This window comes from Sinocyclocheilus rhinocerous, unplaced genomic scaffold (assembly GCF_001515625.1).
Source record: "Sinocyclocheilus rhinocerous isolate Xijiao unplaced genomic scaffold, SAMN03320098_v1.1 scaffold287, whole genome shotgun sequence".
Taxonomy (NCBI): domain Eukaryota; kingdom Metazoa; phylum Chordata; class Actinopteri; order Cypriniformes; family Cyprinidae; genus Sinocyclocheilus; species Sinocyclocheilus rhinocerous.
The window spans coordinates 376,453-385,938 of record NW_015633524.1 but is presented as its reverse complement, the minus strand read 5'-3'; the positions used below and the strand labels follow the sequence as shown (position 1 = coordinate 385,938).

At 36.8% G+C, this 9,486-nt stretch overlaps 2 protein-coding genes across 3 annotated transcripts in view; one reads left to right on the top strand and one right to left on the bottom strand.

Annotated features, from left to right (window-relative positions):
- Window positions 1-2,593, bottom strand: part of morn5 (MORN repeat containing 5) — a 13,498-nt gene extending 10,905 nt beyond the window's left edge. For both annotated transcript variants that reach the window (XM_016557552.1, XM_016557551.1), the window contains exons 1-4: window positions 2,339-2,593; window positions 1,395-1,542; window positions 934-1,045; window positions 695-826 (exon numbers count right to left, since the gene is read on the bottom strand). In XM_016557552.1, the coding sequence (XP_016413038.1) occupies window positions 695-826; window positions 934-1,045; window positions 1,395-1,542; window positions 2,339-2,385 (439 nt within the window). In that variant the 5' untranslated portion in view covers window positions 2,386-2,593. The remainder of the gene's footprint in view (window positions 1-694; window positions 827-933; window positions 1,046-1,394; window positions 1,543-2,338) is intronic.
- An 82-nt stretch (window positions 2,594-2,675) lies between these two features.
- LOC107744076 (uncharacterized) lies at window positions 2,676-7,819 on the top strand. The gene is made up of 4 exons (XM_016557550.1): window positions 2,676-2,851; window positions 3,445-3,608; window positions 5,365-5,534; window positions 7,354-7,819. Exons 1-4 carry the CDS (start codon window positions 2,801-2,803, stop codon window positions 7,713-7,715), a joined length of 747 nt encoding a protein of 248 aa, XP_016413036.1. The 5' UTR covers window positions 2,676-2,800; the 3' UTR covers window positions 7,716-7,819.
- The last annotated feature ends 1,667 nt before the right edge of the window (window positions 7,820-9,486 follow it).

Here is a 9,486-nt window from a genome sequence, read left to right as displayed (position 1 = left end):
TATTTAAATATTAATTTATATTAATAAAATATAAAATATTTATTTATTTTAATATATATATATATATATATATTAAGGAATAGAATGTATTACATAGTAAGTTGCTTGTAGCCCAAAATATATACAAACATATAGATACATTAAATAAATTAATTTAGGTAACAAAGGAATTATTAATTCCACAAACTTTGGTATCTTGGTATTGTGCTGATAGGGGGTTCTGACCTCCTATCTATAAGGCTGACATAATGAATTCACCTCAAATCAGAGATCCCACATCAGGCACTGGGAAATGTGTTTTACATTTTCCTTGAAAACAATTCAAATGACAACAGCACAGAGGCATGTCTGCCCGAGAGAAAAGACCTACAGATGAGTTATCTTACAATCTCACTGCTCAGTCTTTAGCTCTACACTATCTACATGCATTTAGCTAATCCATTTATGCCACTCTAATGCTTGTGGTCTTATGTGTTCCAGGTGGAAGGACCCAAGGCAAATGTTTGCTAAAAGGTAGCCTACTTCAGATCCGAAAAGGATTGAACTAAGAATTATATTGAGATTTCGTGGATTTCATGGAACATTGTGTAGGAAATTGTGAATGACTTGCTAACACACACACACACACACACACACACACACTCACACTCACAGACTAAAACTTGCTCTGGCACTGCATGACGCATTCTCTTACCTGCGTTCCTGAGAAAATTGCCATCATAGTCTTTGACGACTCTAGTGCTGGGATCATAAAAGCCATCGCCGCTGTCATAGCAACCATCAGGGATGGCCCGCGGGGGGTACCGATCAGTTAACTGGGATTCTCCTATTCAAAGACACGGTCAGACTTATTTTCTTTCTTATAATTTTAGAGAATCGTGCTGCTTAGCTGTAAATGATCACACACAATAATTCCAATAATTTCAACCATACCTGCTGGTTTGAGGCCATTACACCTCTCAGAGTAGAAACGCCTTTCTTTACCATCACAGTAATCCCAGTCCGTCTCTTTATACTCCAGGCCATCAGAAAATGTGTACTTTCCCTATGTGTAACAAAAACATTTAGTCCAAGCATTTACTTAATGCACATTTAAAAATGTCATTGCATTAAATACAAAATATCAAATCAAGTGTCATCTGTTCAAATGCACTCAATAGCAAAGTAACCACACGTGTAGCTCATTACATCAACTATCAACATGACCCATTAAATGTTTACAACCAGAAAGTGTTACAAATTACAATACTTTTTGTCTTCTGATTTTGATCAGTATATATATTATTTTATTACTGTTAATATTTTAGAATATATTTTCGATACGTTGTTTGTTAGATATCAAATATATCGAGTTATTAACATGATTATTATTATTAAAATTAGGAGGGAAATACCTCTTTGCATATTCCTTTCTCCCAAGTTCCCTCATATTTGCTTCCATTGGGGAAATGCAGCACTCCTTTCCCATGGAACATGCCGTCTTTAATCTCTCCGACATATCTGGTGTGAGTTGGAAGTGTGTATTCGCCCGTCCCCTCCATCCTTTGAAAAACAACATGTGATGAGAGGAAATTAGACCGTTTAATTGACCTCTTCCTTATTCTTAAAATGACTGTATCTTTAGAATCACAATAGTACTGCTAAACTGATTGTGAAAATTATTGTTATATTATACATTATTGTTTTTGTTACTTGAAACATAATGAGTCATATTTAAAATATGGCATGACACTTGATTAGTCAGTCATGAAAAACAATTCAAATATTCAGGAAATCACATATAAAAGACATAATTCCATAACCTTACAATTCATTAAATAATATGAAATAGTTTCACTTTATATTATTTTATGCATTTAAAATGTATATATAAAAATATTTAATTTACCAGATGCCTGAAAGAATCATAGTGCCCTTATTTGGTCTAGCACTTACTACATTTAAAGTTATCTATATATTATTCACTTTGTTTTATGAATGTGATTTATCTATATGTATGTATATGTAATATATAAATGTATTTGTGAAGACCTTTCAATTCAATTCAATTAGCTTTATTGGCATGACAAAAGCACATTTTGCATTGCCAAAGCATAGGAAAAGAGAACATATACAGTGTATAACAGTGTAATTTGGAACAATATAGCAACTGAAATAACATTTGAACAAGTAATATTGCAAGAATCCTTTCTCTCTAGCTTTGCTCATGAAGGTATCTTTAAAAACGGGAAACATCGTATAAAATATTACATATAACAAGTGTATGGCACTCCCATAAACTTATATTCAAATGATAGGGCATATAAATGTCATCAGCTATCATTAAAAGTTGATTTACCTGCCATTATTGTAATTTCCATCATAACTGCTTCTCATAAACTCCATGTTGATCAACAGCGAAGCAAGAGCGTGATACTGTTTCCATAGAAACACAACCGAGACGATACATATTTAATGGTAATACTCCTCTGGGACAGATGCCACGGTCATGCATTAATAAGCGATAGAATAAATGATAAATAATCATCTCAGAGCCAGGCAAATGTTTTGAAAAGTACTGGCAGAAAAGTAGTGCCATAACTTTGCGTTCTGTTTGGAGCCAAGATGGCGCTACAGCGTATCCGTTTCCACACACATGACGTCATCGAAAGGCGCCCGTAATTCTTCGCGCATGCGCAGTTAACTGACCTTCTCCGTGCGGCTGCGGCCTCGTCCTGCTGCAGACGAGGACTTTGTGTTGTGTTGTGGTGTGAACTGTCAAACTCATTTTGGTTAGTTTCGGTGAACTAAAAGTCGCACCATGCCCGGCGTGGTTGAGGTTCCGACGTTGCAGGAACTGAACGTCGAAGAGGTAACTTTACGTCTGAAAGAATGGAAACACAACCAGGTGTTAGCCTGAAGCTGCAGGAGTAGCACTGCTAACGTTAACCTGTGAAGTTCATTTTAATGTGTTCAGCTAGTATTGCAGTGTATGCTGGTTAGTTAAGATCAGAAAGAAAGCATGGATTTGAATGAACTGGAAACTGATGTGTTGACTAAGTTACATTAGTGTTGTTTTTAGCAGCCTACCAAGTGTCAATGGTTTTCATATTTTGTGGTAACGTTGCTATATTTCTCTCTCTCTCTCTCTCTCTCTGTGTGTGTGTGTGTGTGTGTGTTAAGGGTAATGGGTAACAAGTCAAACTAACATTGACAGCTTTTGTCATATTATAGCAGGCTTTTTATATGCAATATGTTATTGGGTGAAAAGGCATGCCATGTGATCCATATTATATTGGAGATTAATATCTAATGCAATAGCAAGACTTCACATCAGACATGGTGCTTTACTAGTCATTTCTCTTTAATGTCATGCATTAAATTAAAAATAATGCTTTCACTTAAAGGTGAATCATTTTGTCCTGCATTATATGTGATCTCAGGACTTTGCTGTTTTCTTTGCAGGTCAATGTGTCGTCAGCCGTACTGAAGGCTGCTGCTCATCATTATGGCTCTCAATGTGACAAGGCCAACAAAGAGTTCATGCTGTGCCGCTGGGAGGAGAAGGACCCCAGAAAGTGTCTGAAAGAAGGGAGGAAAGTCAATGAATGTGCATTCAACTTCTTCAGGTACTCAACACTTTTATCTGTTTGTCCTGACTTTTGCTTCAAAATCTTTAAGATATGTGTTAATTATGAGCAGATTGTATTTGTGAAGCAATTTGCACACTTTTTTTTTTTTTTACAAATGAGAAATTCCTTTGGATTTTAATTCTCAGCATTTACCGTTCTAAAATGACCTATTCGGAGATGCTAAATAGAACAGAAGAATACAGAGATGTTTTGCAGTACATCGGAATGCAGTAAACTTGTGATTGTTGTGATATGACTTGAAATTCATTATTTGCATAAAGGTAATGAGGAGTGCTAATGCTAATGCTCACATGAGTCACTATTGTGTGTTTTTGTCATTAATTTTTTTTAATGTTTTTCTCACCACTAGCTAAGTTAAGCAAACAGGTGAATTACTGTAGGCTTATGTTTTCATATTGTCATGCATCTGCACTGTGACCATTTTCTGTCATGAATGGGCAAGTGTATGGAAGGATAAGCTTATAAAATACCAAAATTTGATCATGTGGATGAGATGTGTTACAAACAACGTTAACATATTCCATGTACTAGAATCAGAATCTAAGTAAACATAGGACACCTGTTTTTTCAGTAGAACAAAAACTGTACTGACCTACCAAATAAGCAGGTGCGACACAAGAAGCGACGAGCAATGCTGCATTTTGCCAGTAACTGTTTTGCAGCGTTGAGCTGAGTAGCCCCATCCATTCCTTAAAGGGTTAGTTCACCCAAACATGAAAATCGCGTCCAGCGGATATTCTCCAAAATGGCACCAGGGTAATGCGGAGGAGACGAATTGTTGAATAAAGTCGTTTTTTTTTCTTTTGCGCACAAAAAGTATTCTTTAAAAGTCACTAAACCAAAAGTCCTGCTCTTTATTTATATTACCCTTGTGCTATGCTGAAAATATTCCAATCTACTTTGGTATTCACAGGTTAGAAATGCCCAGCCTTTGAAAAATTCCTTGTAAATCAATCTCTTATTTTTGCTATATTATCACCAAATCTTGGATTCAATCCTTCTTTTAGTTAGCACCTTAGCGGTATTTCATTTTGGAACTGATTGATCATAGGCCTTATTGATCTACACTTATGCCCCTCAGTGTACGAGTGAAAAAAGCATTGTTTGTGAATAATTCTGTAAATGTTCACTGAAAAACTAACGATAACAAGAGTTTGATAAATGTTCGATATAATGTTTATGCGCCAAATATAATGTTTATGCGTTTGTTATGTTTATGCTCATTGCCCATATTTTACATTTATTTTTCCTTTACTGCCATCTAACCCTCACTTAAAGTTAATCTTTCAAAGCTTAATAATGTAATAACACTGTTAAATGTAATCTTTAACAAATCTGATTATACAAAAGCTCAAAATGGCAAAGCAGTGTATTTTAATGTTTATTCTAATGTGATGCCTTTACTTAATATAGTTCACTGAAAGTGTATTACTCAAAATCTGTTAGTTTATAAACTGACCGATGAGTCTGCCACAGATAGCACAAGCTTGTATTGAATCTAGAGATTAAATACGATTCTGAATTTGGAGATGCACGTAGTCCAGGTACTATACTCTGTCTGTGTTTTCTGTAACGGTGTTGTGGCTGTGAGAAGTGTTCATACGATCACGTATTCACCCTTACAGCTTGATAAAGGTGCTTTCATTCATTCATTCATTCACCTGGCCTGCTGTTCTGGCCAGACATCACCCCCTGTTTTAATCCAGCGCTATGGTGTGTGTTTCAAAACCAGATTGTGGCTGTGTAGTGTCATGGACCTCGGGCTGGAGACTCAGTCCCCTCGGGTAAAGGCCAATTTCCCCCAGAGCTCCCTCCTCACTTCCTTACCAGCCCCTGGAGCAGGACCGTCTGAACAACACTACAAGTTCAAAGAGTCAGTAGTGCACAGCCAGAGCAGCACAGGTCAGTTGGCCCTACAGGCAACAGCACTGCTGTCTTAAGTAAATAAACCTGTGTGCAAGCTCCATTTTGCAGCATATTTTCATAAGAGGTTTTCGAATGTTAACCTTTATGACGTGCAGGTAAAAGACGCTCATTGTCCCATTAAAATGGCGTGCAGGTAAAAGACGCTCATTGTCCCATTAAAATGGCACTGTATCATTCTCTATCAATGTGGAGCGGTTTCTGGGAGGTCCCACATGTGAAATTTAATCAAACTGTGGAACTAAATTTGTTATTTTTTTTCCCTCATATGTGCAAATTTAGCTCAAGAGTCGCTCTTGTCCCATACAAGTCAAACGTCATTTTGAATGAAATTCGTACTCTTTGAAGAACATAAGTAAGCTGATGTCAGATTGCAGCCTGAGAGGCACTGCTGAATTTGCTTTGACATTTCCTTGGCTAGAGAAATTTAGTAGAGCAGGGCCAGCTTTGTGCCAGTAACAGAGGAATTATGGGATACGAGCCCTGCGGGTATCAGATCAAGGGAAGTATGGCACATATAAAGAGCACCAGTTAACACTGGGGCAAAACAATAAATGTAAGCTTACAATAACAAGATATTTAAGTTATAAAACAAGGTTGCCTTATGTTCAAATGTTTTACAATAGGGTCGATGCTAAAATGACCAGGTCCTGGGATAAATTTAATGGGGTCTCTCTGGTTGAAGCTCACTGGCAATGACGCTTAGTATAGTAAACTGTGGTTTGAGATAAAATAAAGCAATAAGCTATGAGAAGGCATCCATTACAGAGTGACTTCAGTGCACATGGAAGGCATGATATAAAGCAGTAGCAGGAATATGATAAAATAAACGTCCAATAAATATTTTAATTTATTAATCATCATTTTCATTGACAGATAATCAGTGTTGTTTTAGCATCGAGATACTACTATAGTTTTTATTAATATTTTTAATTAGTTTTTATTTTTAGATTTTCCATTTTAATTTAAAATAAAGTTAGCAATTTTGTTGTCATTTTTATTTGTTTTTTTAAAACTCCACCCTTATTACCAAAGCTGCAAGAGCAAAGAGACAAAATATTCATCCTGGCAGTCACACCAAATACACAAAATAATGTTATTTTTAGCAGCATCATATGACCCCTTTAATGCTTAGCCAGTCAAGGCCAAGTTTTTCTTCTTAGACTCACAATTAGTTCAATTTCATGACAATCATTAATGGCGTTTGCTAATGTACGCATTACTAAACTATTAAGGCTTAGTGATCTGATCACCTCTAGTCATACAACTTAAGTAGAGGTTCAAATTTAAATGTACACTTTTAGTGGACAATTAAACATACAAATATATACTATAGGCTTTAATTGGAGTGACTCAATCCATATCTAAAAACAGACCAGCTAAAAAGTATCCCAAAACCATGAGAATGGACCAACATGTCCAGTCTGGGATGCTGCTTGGCCTGATGTTTTGTCTAAATCCATAAGTGGCTATTTTCCTTTTGAACATATATTTGTGATGTGGTTCAATTAAAGGAATAGTTCTCCAAAAATGAAAATTCTTGTATGACTTGCTTCTGCAGAACACAAAAGAAGATATTTGAAGAACACTGGGTTCCAAACAACATTGGACCCCATTGACTTTCAATGGAAGACATGTCTCCAAATATCTTCTTTTGTGTTCCACAGATGAAAGAAAGGCAACGGTTTTTGGAGCGATTTTTGGGTGGACTATCCCTTTAAGTTCTAGCAAGTCAAGCACCATTGTTGTCACTGAGCCAAAAGTGTTTAATTGCAAAATTCCCCCTATATATTCAAAGGTGCGGACGATCCACTGACTCCCGCAGGAAACGTCGACAGTGGTGGCGGTGACCTGGGCCGCTTCGCCGGTCCACGCAAGGAGGCCGGAGTCTGGAGGCAGGGCCCGGGGGCTCGTGGCAGCACTAGTTCAAACCTCAACAAAGGAAATGGAGGTCATTGTTGGTCGACTCTGCCCCGGTGCAGGAAGCATGCTTTGGCAGCGGAAAGAAATCCAATACTGGACTTTCACAAAGCAACAGCCTGCACGGGAGTCCATGGTGCTAAAACACTCAAACAAACTAGCTCACTCTCATTCCCATACTGTCAATATTCCTATTGTTCGCCACTGACTTTGACAAGATCAAATAAATATTTGAGGTAGCGATGTGCACAAACCGCTTGTTGCCTGGCGTTACCTTATCGTTCAGTCATAGTACACGATGTTTTGAAGCATGCGCTATGACCAGTTCGGAGATCCCCCAGAACCTGGACCTGCTGCCCACGTGATATGTTGAAACAACCTTTTGATTGTGGTTTTGTCTTGGTGTACGTGGCTTGCTGTAGTTTTAACTCTTTGTTGCATCTGTTTACGACAAGACCGCATGTTATATGTTTACTTGAGGCTTTCTCCTCGTCTGATCTGGCGTGTTGAGAGGCGCTTTCATGTTTCCACTTAAAATGGCCTCTCACTCAAGTGGCTTTGAACTCACATGCAGGTCTAAGTAAAATACACAGTCTGTAGACAAGCGCTCCAGATGTCACTGTGTAACAATACATGCATATTGCAGGATAACGCAGCACTTGATCCATACCATAAGTATAATGGGCCCTGCATTTTAATGGGATTAATGTCATGTGTTTGACAGGACAGACTGATTTTACTCATGCAAACTCAAATGGCGGTTGGCAGAATACAAGAAACACATTGAACACCTTGACAGTCTCCGCCAAAAAAGTACTATGACTGTAATAAAGTACAACTGTGGTACAATTTTGAGATGCTCATGCTATGGTACCATTTGATTATCCAATTCATATGGCATGGTGTTTACATGGTATTTCATAAGATATCATAGTTTTACCATCATTACTAAATAAAAAAGTACCATGGTGATGTCATGGATTTTTAGACAATTAATGGTAATAGCATTGTAATCTTTTGTAATACTTGGAATATGTACATATCGTGGTAACCATTCAGTACCATGGCATTTATCAAAATATCATGATTACCATCAATAGGATGGAATTGTCATGATATTTGGACATAAAGCATGTTGTACCATGGTATTCTTAGAAGCACCTTGGAGTACCAAGATATTGTGGTCATGAATTAATAATTTGTTCCCACAACTTCTTAATTTGTTTTCTTGTTTTAGGTAAATCAGGGCAGCACACTAACTGGTCGTTTAAAACGAGGGAACAAATTAGTATACAGCGTAGTCACAATTTAACCAAAGGTAAGGAAGAAGTTAGTAAAACATGGCCACGATTTAACTAAAAAATGGAATTAATTAATAAAACGTGATCATGAATTAATAAGTCATGGGAATTCTTAATCCATAGCTACAATTTACATTTTTTCCTCACATGTCATGTGTGAAGCTATATATCGAAATTGCTCATATGTAGTCTGGTAACTTTTAAACCACTGTTTCTAAACTGGTTTATCATCAGAGCACACATTTTTACATTGGAGATCATACACTCTTATAATACTACGTTAATAACACTTTTTATTATATGAGTACTTTCAAATTTGAAAGCTTTAGTCCCCACTCATTGTAATTGAATGGAACAGAGCAACCACATACTTCAAAAGGTCTCCTTTTGAGATTCACAGATTTAAAAAGTAAGTCAAATGGGTTTGTAACAACACGTGAGTAAATGATGACAGCATTTTTATGTTTAGATGAACTGTCGCTTAAAGTGGCATGTGTAAGATCATTACAATACGCACTCTTCTACTCTATGGATGGATACACGTACAAAATAATGGTGGTTAGAATGATAAGGGTCTTAAATATATAAATTAATGAAAAATAAGTTGATGTTGTTGTGAAAGTTAATAACTAAATTCCACCAAGCTTTTACCTCAGCTGACACACGCACCATCCTTGGACCTCCTGCGGTGATTTAGCATGTAAATTTCC